At 41.2% G+C, this 20,990-nt stretch overlaps 1 protein-coding gene across 1 annotated transcript; it reads right to left on the bottom strand.

Annotated features, from left to right (window-relative positions):
• Nucleotides 1-2,373: 2,373 nt before the first annotated feature.
• Nucleotides 2,374-12,344, bottom strand: ppp2cab (protein phosphatase 2 catalytic subunit alpha b). Its single transcript, XM_012881499.3, has 7 exons — nucleotides 12,044-12,344; nucleotides 5,343-5,552; nucleotides 5,067-5,240; nucleotides 4,863-4,952; nucleotides 4,605-4,766; nucleotides 3,357-3,475; nucleotides 2,374-3,177 (listed from the first exon to the last, which is right to left on the bottom strand). The coding sequence occupies exons 1-7, from the start codon at nucleotides 12,143-12,145 to the stop codon at nucleotides 3,105-3,107; spliced, it is 930 nt and encodes a 309-aa protein (XP_012736953.1). The 5' UTR covers nucleotides 12,146-12,344; the 3' UTR covers nucleotides 2,374-3,104.
• Nucleotides 12,345-20,990: the final 8,646 nt, after the last annotated feature.

Genomic DNA, 20,990 nt, shown 5'->3' with positions numbered 1-20,990 from the left:
CCTTCTTATGTTCTGTGTACAAGAGTCTTATTTGTTTCTGTCCCAGTGTGCTTAAATGTTTGTTTGTGGTCATAAAGTTATAAAGAACTGGCTTAACTTAGATTAGACTTTTTTGCCTTTTTTATTTCTAGTACAGTGACCACAAACACCTCAAATCTGAACTTTCACACAATTTTTACCTTCCTCCATTACTATGAAAATGCATCTTACAATCCTCTATCATGCAGATAATTGGTGTTCTTTTAAAATGTATGATTAGTTACTAAAAACAGGGTTAAAATGTGTGGAAAAAAACAAAGCTGGCTTTCTATTCCATAAAATGATTATATGTGAATGTTTTTTGAATGTAAGTTGTTTTTTTAATCAAATAGGGCTATTTTAAGGTTTGCAATTTCTGCTGTTTAAGAAATACAACTAGAAATTTTTTTTTTGCTTGTCTGAAAAAATGCAACATTGTGGGAGAATTGGGGCTGAACATACAAACTGCAGAGAAACCATTTTGAGTTGCTTCAATGATATTTCTGTAAATTGGACCAGCCTGTAGCATCGCTTTTTCAGTTTCACTTTTTCTGTGACGTTGGATTAAGTTCACTGTGGGTTGATGATTGTCATTTTCATCAAATGTTGCATCCTTAGTTCTTAATACACTCCATATCATTACAGTTATCCAGCATGATTTTATTTCCAATTGAGATCTAATGGGTTTTCAAAGCATTCCTTTTCATTTTTTGAGCAGCATAAATGTTTTGATGGCATTCAGCACATCAATCTTGCCTTTTAAACTTCCGCGGGGCAGATTACTCCCGTTTGGGAGGAGCTAATTATGCACTCCATCATCCAGGGACTCTGGGAACGCTGCTGCTACTGGATTACATGAGAAAAGGTTCAGAGTTCAAACCCCCCAGCACACCTCATGGTGTTGAGTAGATTAGGAGCGGTGCCATTCCATTTCACCCCTTCACTGTAAGGTGTAAAACAACATACATAAGCATTAATAAATCAATCTTGCAACTGATAACTTATTTTTATGACAATTCACTGTGGAGCCAGAAGGTGCCCGAAACTTTACTTTAATGGTCATGTGTGGCATCAATTGATTGTATTCTTATTAATTTTTACCCACTTGTATCTATTTGTGCATTTCATTGTTTATCTTAAGACTATAACTACCTATTAATGGGATTTTCTATAATGCTTGAGAGCCATTGATACCAAAATGAGGTGCAATATAAACAACTCTAGAGCTGTGGCTCTTGCATACACCGCTGTAATTATAGCCTACAAGTTGATCCTCGGTTTTATCAGAATATGTATTTTCCCGTGTTTTTTTGTTTTGTCTTGTAATTTAGCCAGCCTTGGATGATTTTCCTCTTCAGAAAATGCTTCCGCCTTGCCTCCCACCCGAACACCAGAAGCACATGGCAGATCGTAGGCATGTGTTTTTCACGACCAGAAAGTCCAGCAGCTTTTCTGATATCGCTGCAGGCCTATTGGTAGCCAACCGGACCAGTTTTTCTCACGCGTTTCCGGCAGTCTTGAAGGGATGTCCAGTTCCTGGTAATGTCACTGTTGTGCTGTCCTGCTGAGTGGCATGCCTTGATAATGAGTTTTCTGCTTTGGAAGATCTCTGCAGGTCGCTGGTTTGCTGTGAGATGCCATAGCTCCTAATCCTCGAGTTCTGGTATCTCTGCTTCAACCGACCTGAATCAAATAATCGTAATTTTCTGGACCAGGTAGAATTTTACTCCACATCGAGGGGGCAATGCAGTCATTAGATTTAAGTGTGCTGGACCTCGGATTCATTTAAACGTTGCTGGACACGTGTTAACAGCCTCAGGCTTAACAGAGCAGCTGAGTTTATTAGAAGCTATTTAAATGGTGGCAGATGTGTAGTGATTTCTGTTTAACATGAATTTGAATGTGACAATTTATTCAAAACCAGCCACATACCCCGTGTGTGCACTTTTGTACCCAAAGTTGTTTTTCTTTTCTAACAAATTCCCATAAGATTTTTTTCCCAGGGTATTTGTCACAATAAAAGGAGGACATTTTTTTTTAAGTTAATCATCTTGATCTGAATGGACACATTTATATCACAAAATACCAACTTTAAAAAAAAAAGGTATATCCACTTAGACCTGTTTTCGGTGTTATACCTACAGCAACCACCGGGTGGCGCCAAATACCTTCGGCACCCCCTTCAAGCAAGCGTCTTTGTAATGCGGCATTTTGATGGATAAAATCACAAAAGACAAAAAAAAAAAAAACTAAGCAATGTCAAATACTTTCTAAATTGGGCTAAGCTATAACACTTTAAATTCACCTGTAAACATTTTTATATATTTATAAAAAAAAACAAAAAAAACACCAACATCAAGAAGCCATCTTTATTATTCTAATTGCTTTTGTTAAAATACAGAGTCTGGCAGGGAAGGGAGTCAGTGAGTAGATGAGGATGAACACCATCATCCATTATATAGAAACCAAGTTGTATTACTGTACAGGAAGGAGTTTTATCATAAGTTACTGGGGACAAAAACTCTGTAAAGCTTTATTGATTTGGGCGTTATCTGTAACTTTTACAAAAAAAAAAAAAAAAAAACAGGGAGGAAAAAAAAAATCATAACACATCTGTAGTGTGAAGCTTATCCTTTTTTTGACATATGATACAAATTTTATAAAGTCATTTAAATGTACAAAAGTGCAAACATGTTCAGATCTAGTCAACTAAAGCTGTAACTGGTGGGACTCAAACAGCTGCGGGTTTATCTCAGACTGGATCAGCCCAGCTACATCAGTACAGAATGAAGAATTTTAAATATTAGTGTTTCATTCACTCTGAGAAGGAGATTTTGAATACAAGTCCTCAGCAGTGAACATTGCAACGATTATGGCACACACCGTTTGGTCCATCCATAGATGCATTCCTTTCAGAACAAGCTTAAATAGGTCATTGTGTTGGATATACACTGTGCACTGCTGCGCTGCTTCCCCCACCCCGCTCTCCCAGACCTGTGCTCCTCATTCACGTCGATACTGGTTCAGAGTCATATAACGGCAATACTGGAGTTGACTGTACAAGATTTGATAGAAGAGGTCGGGATTTACAGGAAGTAGTCTGGGGTGCGGCGGGTTACATGCGGCTCTCCTCTGCGAGGCGCGGGATCAAACTGCAAGCTGAAGGAAAAAGATTGAAATGTGTTACAAATGTTGTTGTGTTTTCCTTTAATCAGAGCATAATGAATATAATTTACACAACACCTAAGCTAAAAATGCTCTCATGCTAAAGGCTTGGACCAAACAATGACAACATGTATGAAAATATTCCTTTTCGGATGACTACTTTGTGGACTTACAAGGAGTATTTGAGAGTGTCGTCTAATTCCATGATGGCCGCCTGGTTACCACAGCGGTAGCAGTAGTTGGGAGCGCTAAAAATCGTCACCACATTCCTCTCATGACACCAGTTGTATCCCTAAAGGAAAGCAGATGCATTACTAACCTGAAACACAGTGCCTTGCAAAAGTATTGACACCAATGTATTTATTGGGATTTTGTGATCAGGCAACACAAAGTAGTGGACAAATAGATTTTTTTTATGTAACTAAAAGGTGTGGTGGGTGTTTTCTATTCAGCCTACATGAACATGCTTCGATCTCAACACGTCTCTTGTAGCTCTGACTGTATGTTTAGAGTCGTTGTCCCTCTGGAGGGTGCACCTCCACCCCAGTCTCCTTTCATTTTGCCTCCTGAGATGTTTTCCTCCTCGTTTTCCCTGTATTTGGTTTAGCATTGTTCCTATTAAGTCTACAGCAGCTTCCCTGCCTCTACCAAAGAAAAACATCCCAACTCCATTGCGCTGTTTCACCATCGGACGGTGTGTTCGGGGGCGATGTCACTTCCCCTCCATACAGGCGGTTTGCATATGAGCCAAGAAGTTCAGGACCGAAGCACCTCCTGCGTGGTTGCCGCTTCCACTGCATGGCTTGTGACGAAACAGGACTTCTTGTAGCTTTCATTAAACACTGACTTTCGCCTTTTGGCTCCTCGATAAAAGCCAGATTGGTGGAGTGCGTGATTGACAAAAATCCTGTTCATGGATTCTCTAAACTGAATCCTTGATCTCAGCTTCTCCATCAGGGTTCGAATGCGCCTCTTGGCTGCGTCTGATTATTTTTCTCCCGGTCCGGTCAGTCAGTTTGCAGATGCAAACCTACAGTGTCTCGATAGGTTTGCAGATGTCATGCTGGTTTTATTTTTTGGATGATGGACTAATCGGCACTAGGTGACATTATCGATGCATGACAGTTTTATAAACTAACTCTGCTATAAACGTCTCCACACCCTTAGCTCTGATCCATATTTACTAATCAGTGACTTCTGAAGGTAATTTGATGCACTGGACTTTATTAAGGGTGATCAGTGTAAAGCCGTTATTAAACTAGAGTATTATCTAAAAAAAATAAAACCATCCATCATTTTCTATATCTATCTATCTATTGTATATCTATCTATATAAACTACTTTGTGTTGGTGCCAGATCAAACCCAAACGTAATACCACAAACTCTTTGGTTGTAACGTGACATAATGTGAGCTGCGTACCTCCATAACTAGCTGGTGGGCTCGGGACACCAGAGTGAGGCGGTTGGCGTGGTTGAAAGTCTCCGAGATGTCCTGACCGAACGTGTAGCCTGCCCCTCGAGGAGAGATGCCCCAGCCGCCGCGGTCATCAGGATCCGACCACAGCAGGTCACACATCGGACCCTGCACGGAGAAAGCGCGACAACTGTTGGAATTCCCGTTTTGGATTTAAAATCCATACTTGTCACCACAAGGACCCACACGTGTAGGCAGCTTTACCTCATGTGGTACTTCCTGTAAACGGTCCAGGGCCCTAATGTGATCCAGTGTATCTATAGAGGGTGACAGGCCTCCATGAAGGCAGAAAATCTGAGGAGCACAGAAGGACATTGTAAGTTTTGTTGTTGCGTCTTTGTTAAATATCTAACATCGTTCCGTTATCCGGTTGATTCTTTTGTGAGATGAGCCACAGTGCGCTCCCACCTGAGAGTCCACCAGGGCGGTGAGGGGGAGGTAATCGAACAGGTCGGTGAAGTACTTCCAGACGTTGGCGTTTCCGTACTTCCTTAAGCACTCGTCGTAGAAACCGTAGACCTGCGTGATCTGTCTGCTCTCGTGGTTTCCTCTCAGGATTGTTATGCGCTCCCGGAAACGAACCTGACACAGAGGGGAAAATATTATGGACTCTTCTTCTAAAAACTACAGGAGGAAATAAAAGTAAATAAAAAGAAACTGGCAGTTCAGTGTGGATTTAATCACCTTTAGTGCTACAAGCAAAGAGACCGTCTCTACAGAGTAGTACCCTCTGTCCACATAGTCTCCCATGAACAGATAGTTTGTGTCCGGGGATTTCCCCCCGATCTTGAACAGCTCCATGAGGTCGTGGAACTGGCCGTGCACGTCGCCGCACACCGTCACCGGACACCTCACCTCCTGGACGTTTGACTCTTTGGTCAGGATCTCCTTTGCCTGCAGGAAGCCAACAGAAGACGAACCAGACATTTTAATGTGGATGCAAGAGAGGGCAATTCATCGGCTCACGCTACACAGCGACTTTCTTCATTTCAGGGAAACTTCCATGACAACTTTTCCAACACATTCTCCCACAGCAGCCACCATGATGTCCCCTTCGGTGCGGCACGCAGTGTGACTGTGACTTAGCGGGGCGTGTTGACAGGCGGCGAGTTTACCGCGGCTCTAACCCGAACCCTGCGGCGCTTGGATACGCAGAGAATAAAGATTATTTCCCAAAACATTTAAATAAAAAGGATCTGAAACTAGAGAACATTTAGGTAATTCAAGATATAACTTAACTCAATATGTTGTGGCATTAACCACGGTGTTTCTGCCCGTAACAGACAGAGGAACAGAGAGACTGGATGGATGGATGGATAGGACACGACTTTATCAAAATCTTAATGTTAGTGTAATAATTATAAACTGCTTGGAGTGCAATAATTGCTGCCCGATACATTCAGAACACCGGACAATTAGAACAATAAGAGAACCCTTCATGGTTTTATCACTGCTGCTTGTTTATTCTGCCCACGTTTCAGGTCTGCTGCTGCTGCAATGTATGACTCAGCGTGTGGCCTGCAGCTAATGCTTTCAGAAGCCATTAGTTACCGCTCCCTGGCCGAGTGCTAACAGGCAACAATCCTACTGAAGGGAACCACTTTCAATATACAGATCCCTGCTTGCTTTGGCTTCATTCAAACAGCAGCATCCTTAGCGTTAACTGCACGTTAGGGCTTCAAATAATAATAATAATAATAATAATAATAAGGGGTTCTCCTGCAAACAAATCCTCATTCTGAGGATGGTGGAGCCTCAAGAGTCCACCAGCTCCATGTTCTTCCACATCAGAAATATAGAGAAGGCATCTGGTTGTGTTTTTCGTGAGCAATCGGAGGAGTCTTCACGTCAAACGTTGAGGTGCTGTGGCGCAGCTTTCAGCAGCTCCGTACACAGAGAGGTACGGCGCTGGCGGAGAGCTTTCCCTGGCCTGCAGCCAGCTGATGGGATGGAGACAGACGAGCCCAGAGCGGCCAGGAGTCAGCACAGGGCTGCAACGTTGCACAAACTTGACCTACATTTTACACACGCACACACAAAATGTTGGTGGGGGGGGGCATGTGGGTCTCTGAAGCTACAAAGCCACTAAGCCTGGGGAGAATGTTCTAGATGTCTGTATCAAAGGAGAACGGCGAGGGGCGAGGCCGATTCCCTGCGAACGAAGGGAGATTTAAATAAATAAATAGGCGGGCCATCTTCACCGCACGCAGCTTCTGTCACCTTCCATAACGGCTCCATTCTCTTAAGGTAGACTGCTGACAGCTGTAGTTTATTAGCTCAGTTAGAGCACGAAACATGGATTACCACAGAAGGGTTTTACTAAATGCATTGATTTCAACATAAAACGGCCTTTTCTGATTAGTTCCAGTCAGTCTGAGCTGCAAAGGGTTTAAACAGATCGTGCATCAGGATGGAAGCTGCCATGAATGAGAAACTGAAGCCATGACATTAATAATAAACTTCAGGATATTTGTGTAAAATTCTCCATCTCAAGTCGAGCATACCGTACACTACAACCCCCCCACACCCGTCAAGCAGGTTATATGGCTTTAACGTGATCTGGCCTCAGAATGATGGCTGATCTGGTCCCTACAGTCTGCCCTGGTTCTGACATCCAGGCCGTCATGTGGCTGAAACGTTCTGCAGAGCAGGAATGTGAACAGAAAAGCATGCAGGAACAACAGGAAGAATACAAACTAACACAATTAAAGGAGATCTGCCTTATGTGACGCCATCTGAGGCGTGAAGGCTTAGTTTTTGGGATGACAGATTTCTATTTAGATTAAATGAGAGAAGAGCTGAGCCCGTCTTTAATATGTGACAAAATATAATGACTAAGTGCCAGAACCTTTTACTTGGGTATGGGCAGAACTGAATAATATGTGCCAACCCCAACAGGAATTCTAAAATCATTGTTATTGGCCTGCCTTGTGTATTATGGGTGACTGATATTTGCACAAGAAGGTAGATCAGAAAAGAACTTTTGTTTTGACAATGATTATAAAAGATAAATCACAAATTCTTTCCAAGCCTTCAACAAAATCTTTTTATTCAGATTCTTCTGCCAAACTGGGGAACCTTGAATAGTCTTTAAAAAAAGAAAAAGTTAAGGAATTGGTCCCAATAAAAACCGATTCTCTTTTGTGGATCAGGGACCAATAAAAGCCTCTTCCGTTCACCTCGCTGCCTTCATCGAGGTAAAAAACCTGCATCCTTCACCGGATTTAATTTAACGATGACGTAACCTGTGAATGCTATAACATTAATAATCAGCCATAAAGAAAAACCAACACGGAGGAGGATTACGCCCTGATCCAGTATTACATAAACCCAATACTTGTGGCATCAGGACGGCTTTTCATAACTCCCAATCTGAGGCCAGGTGACGGAACAGGTGCCGTTCCAGCGGCCTTCACAGCACACGTTGCATAAGACCGCTACAACTGTACATCCAGCAGCTGCTTTTATCAGCATTTGTCATACTGTGATTTTAACAAGATACAATTAAATGTCCTTCCCTTGCCCATAAACCCAGCGCTGAACAATGAAATCACTCCTGCACGCAAATAAAAAAACAAGCCTGTAGAAAACTCCACCGCTGGCCTCCTTCTCCGGGGCGAAACGGTGAGCTCAGCTGCCTCAGACCCGTTCAAACGTAACTGGGGGTCACGCAGGCGGCGAGGCGGCGACGGCCACCTTACGTCACTCTGACGCTCTCTGGGTGAGGTCAGGTGTTAACAAGGACAGAAAAGTTCAGATTTGCTCCTATATGCAGCAAAAGTCCTCCCACCCCTCGGTCGTTTTCACATTTCACTTCATCAGAGCTGCTAACCTTCAAGCATCCGTTGTGATTTTATGGAAGGGAATGTCAGAAAGTACGGCATGGTTATGAAGTGGAAAGAAAACATTTAAATCTGAAAAATGAGGCAGGCAACGCTGTAGAATCACAGCAACATATTTATTTTAGGATATCTCTCCATCAGCTTTGCAAATCTATAGATTAAACAATTTGCTCGTTCTTCTAAAGCTCGATTCCAGGCGGATTTTTGTGGAGGGCCGTCAGATATAAAGCCTTGATGTTGAATCCCTGTTGGATTTATGCTCAGGCTTTAACTGGGTTATTTAAACATATACATATAATTTAATCCCAATATTTCCATTATAGCGCTGGCTGTACTTTTAGCCTTGTTATCCTGCTGGGGGGGGGTGAACCTCCAGGCCCAAGCCTCCAACGGCTTCTCCTCTTGGACCGCACTGCGTTCACCTCCCATCAGCTCCAACCAGCTTCCACATCCATTCCAGGCGAGTGGAAAGGTTGTGTTGCCCACACTGGTCTTTGTAGCTGAATAAATGAGCCTTTTCAAACATTCCCTTTATTTAAGAGCAGATGATGCTGTTTTGAAGAGGACTTCCTTAAGATGAACCGTGGGCTGGTTTAAACAGGCCTCACACAGGACTCTAGATAACAGGTGAGGTGTAAACAAAACTTAAAAGCTACAGGTTATGTAACACAACCGGAGGAGAAAAGGGGGGGGGGGGGGGCACTTTTCCATTTCTCCATCTGACAGGGACACAAATCTCATTTTCAGCCAGGAAAGGACCGTCTTTTAAATCACATCAAAGATAACTAAATAAACAAACCAGAGCTACCTACTCTGGAAAAAAAAACTACAGATTTGCAGCATTCCTTCCCAGCGGCAGGCGCTGGAGACTCGGACAGCCGGAGCGCAGAGAGAGCGCGTTACGCAGCACATCTCATTCCTTCACACCCCCACACGCGTCCCAAAAACAGAGGCGGGCGGCTGCTCTCTGAGTCACAATGCGCTGCGCTGTCCTCAGTCACACCCTCTGATCCCCTCAGCAACAACGGCCGCCGCCGCGCTGCTGATGCAACACACAATCAATTATATCCAGGGCTATTTTCTGAAACAGGGGAGGAAGCGGTGTGGGCGTGTGGAGCTGAAAATATTAACAGAGAGCACCGAGAAACAGATGGAGGGAGGGATGAATGAACAGATGCAACAAGACGGTTTTTCTTTGCGCTTCCTTTTTTTTCTTTTCCTTTTTATAGAATATAACAGAAAACAATTTGCCTGACTGCAGGCTGAGAAGCCAGAGACGGCTATTGTTCAGTTAAGAAACTATTCCTCTCCATCATCATCATGTCTCACGTCGGCGTCTTATCCCAGAGTGCATCAGGGATAAACAGCGTCGGTGACATTTTTGGATGCTAGAATTAGATTAATGGACCCCTCGACATCACTGCACTTTTAACCTTCGGTGCACAGCAGTCCAAACATGGCAATGATTTGGGCTCCGGCATCGTTTTAGAAAACGATGGAAAGTTGTGCAACAGAAGGAAAACAGATTTGCTAAAAGGCATAGACAAAAAAAAAAAAAAAAAAAAAGATAGAAGAATCTGTCACAGTTTAATCCTCGATGAAAGATGAGGATGAAGAAAAGGAGGAGTCAGGATACAATCTGCCAGAAACCGGTAGATTTAGGTGAAAATCGTGACGCCACCCTTAAAAAATAAAATAAAAATATAAGTGTCTCCAACACCGGACATCAATCCGAATCAACATCAATCTACATCTAGAGTTGTCTGGTTTAAGATTTGGGTTTCAGGTGGAGATGCACCAATCAATCGGTCTGAGAGCATAATTAGACCTAATTAGAGGCAGAACATAAAAATAAAATAAAAATCTGATTTCTTTTTATTCATTAAACGCATCAAAACAAAGAGCTTCCATTATTTGCATTATATAAATACAATCAATTTGTGAGTGCAACAAAAATAAGATTATGATGAACACATATGTTCCAGATTTTATTTTCCCATGCTAATCAGGACCAGGAAACACCCAAATCTAATTCCGCCGGTTTCCAGACAACGTAGGAATGGGGTTAAGCTGCAGCTCAGACCGCTGAAGTGTGCAGAGCTGGCTCCCCAGCAGCAAAAAGCAGCAACATATGGACACGCCGCGAGTCCGGCTTAGAGGAGCTGAGAAATTCAGCGCTTAGAGAAGCAACCGGCCGTAACACCCAGCATGGACGCCAAAAGTCAGGCTTAATTGGATTTTTATATTGTACCTGGTCCCTTCTTGATCATAAAAACTGATTTAATTTTACGATTTAAAAAAGTAAAGTTACAGGCTGTGAGCACAGAAACTAGAGATGCACCTACCTGCTTTCTTTGAGCTCTGTCCTGCTGATACCATTTCCCAAACCCCATAAAAAAATATATTAGTTTTGAATTTAAAATATATTGTAGGAATTAAAAGAGGAGCCCAATTTAAGCCTCAAAGCATAAATTCCTAAAATCCCTTAAGTGGCGATTCATCGCTAGATCAGCATAAGACCAGAAATGGCCAATGTTCCCATGATTGGCTCTGAATGGGGATCCACAGATCAAACGCTGGAAAAAATATATTTACTTTATTCTATTCTCCATCATTTCTGGCCATTAAAACACATCAGCCAACAGCATGTACTAACAACAAATACACTTTTTTTTTTACCTTCATAAAAATCTAGTGATACATTAAGTGTGGATCTCCTTGTAGCTTCTTCATTTTAAGATGGATTTACTGGCGTCTCCTTTCTGCTTTTAGCGCTTAGCACAGAAATGGAATTAGTCATAACCAGTTTCCACAACTAAGGCTTAAAATAAGTGAAAATTGGTACCGGCTAAGACAAGTCTGATCGGTGCACCTCTAATGGAAAAATGTATTTTAATGTTATGATTTCTGTGATCAGAGAGAAACCATCTTATGAAAAAAAAAAAAAAAACTTCTGAAGAACAAAAACTAAACTGTAGCACTGCAGGTTGCTCATGGGCTGCTGTGATAAATGGGGGGGGTCACATGAGAGAGAGAACAGCATCAAAGCAGGTTTATCTGGAGAGTGCTCCTTCATTGAGTCGCCACATTTTTCCACAAACTGCTCCTTAAAACAACTAAAATATACATTACTTTTAAAGTCAACGCCAGAGTGTGTTAGTTCTTGAAGAATGCGCTCAGTGAGAGGGGGAAAAAAATAACCCCTGCTTGGCTAGCTGCACTAACAGATGCTGCATTATCCGAATCGAGGCTGGAAATGGGACATTAGACTTATTTGCACTTCCGGTTGCCAAGTCAAACCCAATTAGCCCCCGGCATTAATTAGCAGCAGTTGTTTGGAAACCAACGGATCTCGCAGTTAGCTTAACGGTTTTCGGTCCGACAACCGCTAATCAGCGAATAAATAGACGCACCGCGCAGTGAAATCCACACTTTAGACGCCATTTTAAGAATGCCTTGGAAAGGCAGCAAGGCAGAGGAGAGAAGAAGCCGAATTTAATAAACGTGGGTTTAAAACCCACAAACCCGCCTCGGGGGTCTTACCTTTTCGCATAGAGTCTTCACCTGTCCCTCGGAGAGCTGCTTGCATTCGTTGAGCTGCTCGATCCACAGATCGAGCTCTTTTGTAAACGCCTTTTCGTCCATTTCTCCAAAAGCAACTGTTACTTTTTTTTTTTTTTCAACCGAAACGTTGGCTGGAGTCGCTGGAAATGAGGCGGCTTGTTGCTCTCTGCTTCCTGGGAGCTTCACACGGCGGCCGCTGCGGATGCTAGTGGCTCTCTAGTAAACAGAAGCACGTACCTCCAGCTGCCAGATCAGTGTGGTTTGACTGAATTGAAATTGAACGAGGGGAGGGAAAGGCGTCCACTGGAGAGCTACGACGTACGTAAAGATGGCCGTCAACGCAACGAGCGCTTCCGGAACATACCTTCAAAATAAAAGCTATGTTGCGGACTAACGTTTTTAGAGCGAAAAGGGAACTTTAATCAGAGAAGCATGTTCACTCTTGTATTAATCTGTTTGTTTTTTTGTTAGCATTGTTGTGTTTTCCCTATAATATCTAAGTGACTGGATAATAATCTGAAGACTAGAAATGCAATGCCATAAATAAAATTCAGAAGATAAAAATGGCTGTCAGATATATTAATAACTAAAAACAAAAAAAAATCAAAACATATATTTTAAGTGCAGTTTTATGCTGTTGCTTAATGGCCTATTTTTAAATAAAGAACACTGAATTCAAACACAACTCTTTATTCAACCAACATTTTACTAAAACTAAGGCTTAAAAAAAGAAAGAAGAACTCTGAAGCTTGGTGAAGGAGCTTTTCTGGGTCTGCGTTTGTGATTGGTTGTAATGACTTAATATTAAACTACATTGCTGGAATGCAAAAGGACGGAAAACTGTTCTTCTATTGAACTTTTTATTGAGCCTTCTTTTTTTTCTGTTGAATCACACGTCTATCGATCGATATATATTGTTATTGAATTATCGTCCAGCCCTAATCGATACCAAGGAAAATATTTGATACTCGACAGCATTTTCGATACTATAGGGATAAAAAGATTACAAATGATTAAATGCATAAAAATATATTTTATTAACATGAAAAACTCACCTTTTTCAATCTCAACATGGAACATACTTTCTCAGCAGAATCACAAATGCGTGTTAAATAGGTGCGCAAATAAATGCTAAATAAATAACCCAAACATGACACATGCCTAGTAGCATGCTTACCCCAGCTAATCACATAACATTAAGGTAGATCACAGGTCGTGCAAACATCAGTAATATGTTTAATTTCTTAAATTAAAACGGGAACTTTAATTTATTAACCTGTCAGAATTCATCATGAAGGCCAGGGTGTTGGTCCTTGAGATGTTTGGCCTAGTTTGTTGTGCTGCTTGACTTCCTTCCCACTACTTTACAGCACTGCTTGCTCACAGGCTTGTCAAGATCTCTAGCTTTCCCTGCTTCGTTTGCCTTGTATGCTAAATATTTAGTATCAATACCATGCCAAATTAGTACTGTATCCGGAAACAGCGTTTGAGTATCGATACTTTTCAGAGTATCAACATTTTTGACAACCCTAATAACTTTTGAGTCCCTGTTTGTGCCATTTGCCTCCAAACATCAAACTCAATACCTTGGACTCCACTAATTAATGTTGGGTTATTTTTAACAATTTACAGATAGATAAACTCTCCCATCCAAACATCCACCCACCCATCCATCCCTTGATAAATTAGATCTGTCCATCAAACAAATAAACAAAGCAACATTCATCAAGTGATCCATCCATCCATCCATCCATCTAATGGCCAAAGAAAAAAACAACATCCATTTATGAAGTTAGAAAACCAATAAATATTTCATCCATCCTTCAATCTTTTTATTGTCCATCTATTTCTTAATTTTCCATCCATCCATCCATCCATCCATCCATCCATCCATCCATCCATCCATTATTAGGGTGGAGTTAACTGTTCAAAAAGGAAACCCCAGACATCCCTCTTCCTAGCAGCATTATCCAGCTCATCCTGGTGGTTCCTCAGGTGTTTCCAGGACAGAAAGGAAATTAAGTATGTACCAAGATATGTACCAAGGATGCATCATGATCAGGTGTTCAATCTACTTCAACCAACTCTTTTTGACGCCTATAAGGCACAGCAGCTCCCCTTCAAATTGCGCACCAGTGATACCTTTAAATCTATCTAATAAAAACCCCTGCTCTGTGAAATCATTACTTCCGCTTTGACATGAGATGATTCCCTGCAGCTTGACTCAGCAGCAGAAAGCGGCTGACACAAACAAGCTGGGAGGGATGACAGCAGCCCCGCCATTGGCTCGCTGCTCTGCTTCCTCCCCTCTGCCATTGGCTCCCCCGTTTTACCGGAGAGGTCGTCGGCCTGCAGGCAGAACGCATCGCCACTCCCTGGAGCCTTGCGTATGATGCGAATTTTATATTGTAGCAATGATGTCACTCTGTCAGATGTGGGCCACACCAAGTAAACAAAGCAGAAGGCGATCTGCGACCTTTAGCTCGTGTCCAAACGTTTCAGGCCATTATGTGTCTCTGGGAGACGTGCGCGGCAGCACGTAAGCGGAATCTCCTTGGTTAACATGTGATGTTCTGATGTGGACTTGGACCACTGAATGAACGCAGAAAGAGGGAAGCGGTGTCATCACATCACACACTGTTGCATCAAATACATGAGGCATATGGCACTGCGAACTTTGGGAGGTCCCATAGTAAGGTGAAAGTCATTTAAATTCAGGACAACGTTGCCTCTAATTATAATTACCCTCTCACAACAATAACTGGAAATGTGCTGTTCAGTTTTTAGTCTTTTCTTGTATGAAAAATATGTCAGCCCCCAAGTACTCATTATCAAGACTTTCATTTATCATTTGTAATCACATTCACACATTTTAATGCATTATTTGAGCGTTTTATGTGACAGACCAACACAAAGCAGTGTATAATTGTAAAGTTGAAAGAAAAGGATACATGGTTTTCAATATCTTTTTTATTTATATATTTTCAAATTAAATCTGTAAAGTAGCGCTGTTACCCACCTTCCAATTTTTTTTCCCATAACAGCATCAACTCTTTTAGAGGATTCCAGTACCAGCTTTGCACATCTAGAAATTTCTGCCAACTCCTCTTAAAAACAGACCGAGCTTAATCCGATTGGACGAAAAAACGTAGGGTAAAAGCGGTTTTAAGTCTTATCACAGATTCCCAACTGGAAATTTGGTTTCGACTCCACATGAATTTGCTTTCAGTTAAACCATTCCACCGTATGTTTAGTGTTTCTCCTGCTGGGCAGTGAACCACCATCTCAGTCTCAAGTCTTTTACTTCTAGCAGGTTTTCTTCCAATGTTCCCCTCTATGTAACATTTCTTCTTCAGACCAATAAATTTATGAAATTGTGATTTTTAAAAGGACTTTATATCTGTAACTAATTTTAAGACATTGTTACTCCTGAGTTTGTTATCCTTTCCTCCTAAGAAACGAGAACAAACCTTGAATATTAGTTCGAAAATGCCACTGAAAGGGAGTTTTTGACCAATTTAAAACTAAAAAGTCTCAGCTAGAGACTTCTTCACTCCAAGGATAAACCATCCAACCACAGCAACGAGTGTTTGGATGTTTGTTCCAGTGAAATGCCTACCACTTAGATCCATTCAGGATTTTAAAAGTATAAAAAAAAAACTTGTTGTTCTTGAGAGATCACTCTTTGAATAGCATCATCCTCTATTTAGTTAATATGTATTAGTTATTTGTTTGACACAGTTTGTATTTGTGTGGCTGTTTTCTCAACCAGCTCTCCCTTTTAGAAGAGATGTTTGATCTCAGTGGGACTCTCTGGTTAAATAAAGATATAATAAATAATGTAGTAGTGTAGTAGTGCTAAATTGTGCTCCCATCCACCCTTTTAATCAGCAGCAAACCATAAATTAAAGCAAATATTTGAGATCACATTGCTTTTATTTGTAGCTCTTAATGAGTATTTATGATTAAATCGCATAGCCACTTTCAGTTTTGCAAAGAAAGGAAATAAGCTGCACCCTTTGAATGATTTGAAGCATACTTTATCATGTCAGTTTGTATCTCTGAATGACTTCAAATTTAAGTCATTCTCACTTCAGTTACTTGTTTTAGGGCATTGTGTAAAAAAAAAAATAGGGTCACTGACACATCGCTCTACAATAATGAAGACTGTGTGGATATATGTCATCAAATGTCAATTATCAGGACATTTTCCATGTCGCTGCAGCATTAGGGTTTCCAGTTTCTCACACATGACCCGCACCTATTCTCAGACAGTGACACGCATAATTTGGGTCCTTGTGTTTCACATTAACAATTTATTAAACTTTGTGAACAGCCTCGTCAAGCAGACCAGCTATGTTTCCTACCTGACACAGTTCAGTGGCTCGGTTTCCAAATGTGAGCGGCCTGCTTGTAGTTTATCACCTCTGGGGGAGAGAGGTAGGGGAAATGTGGAGAAAATGGGGACTTGTTTCTTCTGAAATGAAGCTGAACATTTTCGTTTTTATGTTTAAAGGTCTCTGTTGTACAGAAAGACGTGTGACAGTGCTGCAGTGTCGGGACACCATCACCAGAGACGCCCCCAGGCTCGGACAAACCCTCCCTGTTCGACTCCTCTGGGAGAAAGAAAAGATTAGAATTGTTTCTCAGCACAAGACCTTGCAGTTTTAAAGAAGATGCTGTGAAAATTGGTGACAGCTTTAACTGGACAGTAGTCTGGTTGTCATCTTAACAAATTTATGTCGCTTCTGCTGAAATAATGGAAGAATTCATTTTGAGGATTTATCTTTGTGAGATGTTGTTTTAGTATTTCTGCATAATGTTCTTTCCTCATGACGCTACCAATTTTATGAAGTGAATAAATCCATTCTGGACGATAACAACCCCACAAGGTGATACTGCCAACCTCATACTTCACCGTTGGGGATCATTTCACCGTGTTTCATTCAAATGCAAGTAATAAAGGTTATTAAACACTTCAATTTTAGCTTCAGCAGACTACAGAACATGACTCCAAAACCTTAGGTCTTCTTCCCTGAGAAACTATGATTAAACTGTAATCTGACTCATCGTGTCCATAGACATAATATAAGAGTAGACGCGTCATTGGGCGGGTTCTGCCTATGCTGCGATGCGTCAGAGCGTCCGCCATCTTAAATGTGGCAAATCTGCAGTTACTCAGTCACTTAAACAGTATCAGAGGGACTTTAATCTCTGAATATACTTTGTATTCGTAGTATTTTTTTGTAATATTACAAGTTTATTTTCGTATCCCTTTAGCTTCATTCTCCTGAATTTATTCTCCTAAAGAATAAAAATATTTAAAATAATCTAACCTGGCCCTATTACTCCAGGAGTGAAATAATTCTGCAAACTGTGATTATTCTGGAAATGTTCCCCCTTAATTCTCATAATATGATGTTTTTATCATAACATTATCACTTTTGTGTTTGTTTGTTTATTTTTACTTTATTGACCTAGGACTTTTTTTTCCTCATATTATTATTTTTACCTCTTTAATACTCACCCAAAAAGTCTGTTCCTAAAGGTTCACATGTGACACGGTTTTATGAAATAATGAAGACCACAATGTTTAGATTTAACAAATTGATCATATTCATAACACATTCACACACACGCACACACACACACACACACATATATATATATATATATATATATGTGTGTGTGTGTGTGTGTGTGTGTGTGTATATATTTATTGCAGCACAGGAATGAGGCATCTTCTCTGATCCACGTTCACAATAACAGAACTCAACTTTTTTCTGCCACATACAATATGGCGGTGACGTTGACGTGCGAACCTGCGCCCTATGACGCGTCTACGTATATATGTCTGTGATCGTGTCCCTTTTGGAGCAATGGCCTCTTCCTCTTTCAGTGGCCTCTGAGCCCACGTCCAACAGGAGGTGTTTCACTGTGGAAATGACACTTCCTTACCAGCCTCAGCCAGCATCTTTAAAAGGCTTTGCTTTTTCTTCTGCTGACACATTTGCTCAGGCTCATCTTTGGGACACAGAGCTTGCCTTTACATTTCAGTGCTGTTTATATGTTCATTTAATTGTTTAAACAGATCTACTTGGCACCATCAGGACCTCAATTCTCTTCCAGATGGCTTTGCTGATTTCTTTCGATTTGTCCATGATGTATCATAAGCACGCAGCATGTTTGGGGTGTTGCCTTAAAATACATCCACAGCTGTTCCTCATTTAGCTCAAAATGTTGTGAGTTAACCTGTCGCAAGCTCAAAAAAAAAAGCCATGGCATCATCACCAGGCCTTTCCTAAACTGTTTAAAGGCAAAGCTCTTGATTATGAAGAAAGCATTAAATATACGTTGAAGAAATTACTTCTTTATTCTGGCAAATAGAAATATTTTTGGTAATCCTGACTGAAATAAAACAGGAAAAAGTTGGCCTGATTAATGTCAGATGGTGGGCAAACCCAACATGTTTTGTGTGTAATACTGTGCGTATAAATATCTGGTTACACCTGAAGGTGCCCTTTAGAATACATACAATGAAACTGAAAAAGTTAAATAGCCGTAAATTGTTAAGCTTCAGCACCATACTTTTGTCGAGTGTTGACAGAGTGTCCCAACATCTCAGGCACAGACTACACTGTTTTAGGATATGAAAGGAATGACCTGTTGGTCAGTATTACATAAGAGGGCAGGAGACGTATCTGTGTCATCTAATACAGACGCTTAATCCAGAGTAACAGGAACTGCATGGTATGTTCTAGATGTATCAAGCTGGAGTTAGCGCTGTCACTGAAACTCATTAGCATTAAGTTGGTGTTTCTAGCGAAAATTTGATAATAAAAGCCGTGTACGCGCTGCAGCAAGCCAAACTGTTCTGGATGAAAGCCCATTTAATTCCAGGAAAGCAGATGGGGGGTGGCATGTTGGACGCCAGAGCCAAGCTGTCAGCAGGATAAAAGGACTGGGGACACTTGTAAACAACGCTATTATAAACAGAGGTGTGGGTGATGCAGCAGAGCAAAGTGGATGGTGATAAATGAGTTGTTATGGAAAGCTGGAAGGAGGTGCTGGTTGCTGAGAGAGAGGAAGAGAATGACAATGAAAACCCCCAGAGGATGAGACGTTAGGTTTCTTTAGCGAGGGGTTGTAAAACATGAGCTTGTTGTTACGCATGTGAAATATTACATCACTTGGTGCATTTTAGAGTCATGTGATTACTTCGGCATGATCAGCTGGAAGCGGGGGGTAACTTCATGACAATTAAAGGATATGTGTTCTGTGTCAGTATATTATCATAAGAATGCAATTATTTGATTGCAAACGTACTGCTTGTAAATTGTTGTGACACAGGAGACAGAAAATCAGAGGATAATTCATTCGCTCTTTAAACACTGAGCCAGTCTCATGCATCCTGTGAACTAAAATGTAAGTTGTTTTTCACATGTTGGGTTAAATTACATGAAAGAAAAACAATGACAAGCATCCAAATGTACTCCTCTCTCTTTCCACCAATCAGAATCCAGTATTGAAACGAGATTCGCTGAAACCATGACAACAGGACACCTACCCCATCCTGGATCTCCAGCTCCCTCTGCTGTTTGAAAAGTGGAAGTCCAGACCGGACTCATTTCAAAACAATTTAATGCTGATTTTTACTTGTTAAATGTGAGTGTTTTAGGTAAAACTCTTTCTTCGCCTTCTCTACATTCATTCAAAAATTATAATTATTTGGTTTTAGTGTAATAACATGAGCTGAAAAACAGAAAATGGAAAGGTAAACAGACGAGCTTTGAGGAAGAACTGCACCTCCTGATGCAATGCAGTTTTTTTTTTTAGCAACCTCTATTCTTTATGGAAGCACTGTGTGTTTTCAGCAAATTGTATAATGAGGATGCTTTATCCCTTGCGTCTTCAAAAATCCTACCGCCACACATTTTAATGATGAGTCAAACAACGCAGCCCATTTTCACAAGGAAAACAATAAAGAGCCAATGGCCCCTTGAAAGAAATTAACCCAGGGTCTCTGTTTAGACTTGGCTATATTCTGCAATGCAGGCACAGACTACACTGTTTGCTGGAAGAGGAGATTGAATAATTATCCTTCCTGTTGATGATTTTGGCAAAACTCCCTTGGTTTCTATTTTGAAAATATGCAGTTCTTTGCTAAATTATTCATCCCCCTCTTAATTTTAAAATTTTTATGTGTAAATCGAGTCCATCTGAGTGGCTATAAAGCTGCTCTATGAAGACCTCTGAGGTTTGTCAGAGAACATTAGTGAACAAAAAAACATCATGAGGATAAAATTACACAGCGGACAGGTTAGTGAGAAAGCTGGGGATAACTTTAAAGCAGGGTTAGGTTATGAAGCAATATCTCAGGCTCTGAGCACCTGACAGAGCACTGGTTAATCCTTCATCCTAAAATGGAAAATGGCACAACAGCAAACCTGCTGAAACATGGCAATCCACCAAATGCTTTAAGTGGGCCGTTATGATGTGCGATGATTCCTAAGGTGGAGACAATCCCACCTGTCCATAAAGAGTTTCATAAAGTGGTGCGTAATTGGAACGGTGGCAGCGTTGGCGCAGCTGGAGGATATCTTTGATGGAAAAATGCAGCGGGAGCCCACTGACCTGCTGGCACATGATGATGAGTGGCTTATTGGCCGGTCCAAATTGCCCAGGGAATTATTTTTGAACTGGCCCCAGCGTTACTGCGAAACAGGGAACAGGGAAAGCAGGAGGAACCGTGCATTGCCTTCTCAGGCGGAGTTAACATCCCTCAGCTGTAAACCAGCCCTCTGGGACGAGCTCATTCATATGTTGTTATCCATCTAAATCAGTGGAGTCAGCTGGAAACGCCCTCGGGCCTCAAAAAGTAGTAGTTGTTGATGATTTTCTTTTGACGTTTTTTATTTATGAATCT

Source organism: Fundulus heteroclitus, chromosome 11, assembly GCF_011125445.2.
Source record: "Fundulus heteroclitus isolate FHET01 chromosome 11, MU-UCD_Fhet_4.1, whole genome shotgun sequence".
Taxonomy (NCBI): domain Eukaryota; kingdom Metazoa; phylum Chordata; class Actinopteri; order Cyprinodontiformes; family Fundulidae; genus Fundulus; species Fundulus heteroclitus.
This window is presented reverse-complemented; position numbering and strand designations above follow the sequence as displayed.